Source organism: Arachis ipaensis, chromosome B10, assembly GCF_000816755.2.
Source record: "Arachis ipaensis cultivar K30076 chromosome B10, Araip1.1, whole genome shotgun sequence".
Lineage (NCBI taxonomy): Eukaryota > Viridiplantae > Streptophyta > Magnoliopsida > Fabales > Fabaceae > Arachis > Arachis ipaensis.
This window is the reverse complement of record NC_029794.2, coordinates 10545561-10546823: the sequence shown is the minus strand read 5'-3', so window position 1 is coordinate 10546823 and position 1263 is coordinate 10545561. Positions and strand designations below refer to the sequence as shown.

Below are 1263 nucleotides of genomic sequence, written 5' to 3'. Positions count from 1 at the left end.
ACCATCCACTGCAACGACCAAGGAGCCTTCTTCATCCAATCACGAACCCAAACACCTCTCTCTCAGATCCTCTCCCCCCCTAACTTCGATATCATCCAGAATCTTCTCCCTACCACCCACTCCGACTCCTTGCTCCTTGTCCGCTTTACCTTGTTCGGTTGCGGCGCCACCGCCATCACCATCTCCCTTACTCACAAGATCGCTGACTTCGCAGCCTTGATCACTCTCCTCAAGGCATGGACCGCCGCCTGCATTGGCGGAGACACCCAGCCGGTGGTCCCCGAACTCGCCATCGGATCTGCTCTCTTCCCTCCGAGAGAGATTCTTCCCGCCGGGATATCAGGCTCCGTGAACATCGCGGCGGAGAAGTTCACGACGAGGAGGCTGATTTTCGAGTCTTCGAAGGTAGAAGAGCTGAAGAAGAGGGTGAAAAGCGAGCTTCAGTTTGAGGCGTCGAGGGTTGAGGTGGTGCTTGGTCTCATTTGGAGATGCGCATTGTTAACTACTTCAAAACGTAAAACGCCTTCAACCTTGTTCCAGGCAGTGAACCTGCGACGACGAATGGAACCTCCGATTCCAGAGACGGCGTTGGGGAACTTGGTGTGGGCGTTTGCAGTGACTGTGGAGGAGGAGTGTGAGGTAGAGTTGCAGGTGGTAGTAAAGAAGATGAGGGATTCTTTGAAGGAATTCATGGAGAGGAAAGGCGAAAGGTTGAATAATTCAGAAGGTAGGTGTGAGGTGGTGATGGAGGATTTGAAGGAGAGGGGTGAGATGTTGAAGAAGAGTGGTAATGTGGTGTATAAGTGTTCGAGTTGGTGCAAAGTTGGATCATCACTGTATGAGGTTGATTTTGGGTGGGGGAAGCCGCTTTGGATGTGCAGCGTGAACAACATAGTGAGTAACACCGTTGCTTTGATGGATACAAGGGATGGGCATGGCGTCGAAGCTTTTGTCACCTTGGATCATCAACACATGGATTCCTTTCAACAATCTCAGGAACTCCTTCACTATGCTTTGCTTAATCCCCCTCTTCTGTAATCATGCCTCTATCCCAAGTTTAAAATAATATGATGAACAAATCAAAGATGTTATTTTCGTACTAAAATTAATTAGTCACTAATTTTAGTGTATATCTAATATAATTATAAAATAAATTACATGAAGATTGAATTTTAAAATTTTAAGTCTCCGAAATTTTGATATTTTATTATTATATTACGATACTAATTTTTTCACAAATCTAAAGTAAATAAGGCCAATACA

General features: G+C 45.8%; 1 protein-coding gene across 1 annotated transcript in view; it reads left to right on the top strand.

Moving 5' to 3' along the window:
* Positions 1 to 1105, top strand: part of LOC107620102 (vinorine synthase-like) — a 2510-nt gene extending 1405 nt beyond the window's left edge. The window contains exon 3 of the mRNA XM_016322318.2: positions 1 to 1105. Within this exon, the coding sequence (XP_016177804.1) occupies positions 1 to 1038 (1038 nt within the window). The 3' untranslated portion in view covers positions 1039 to 1105.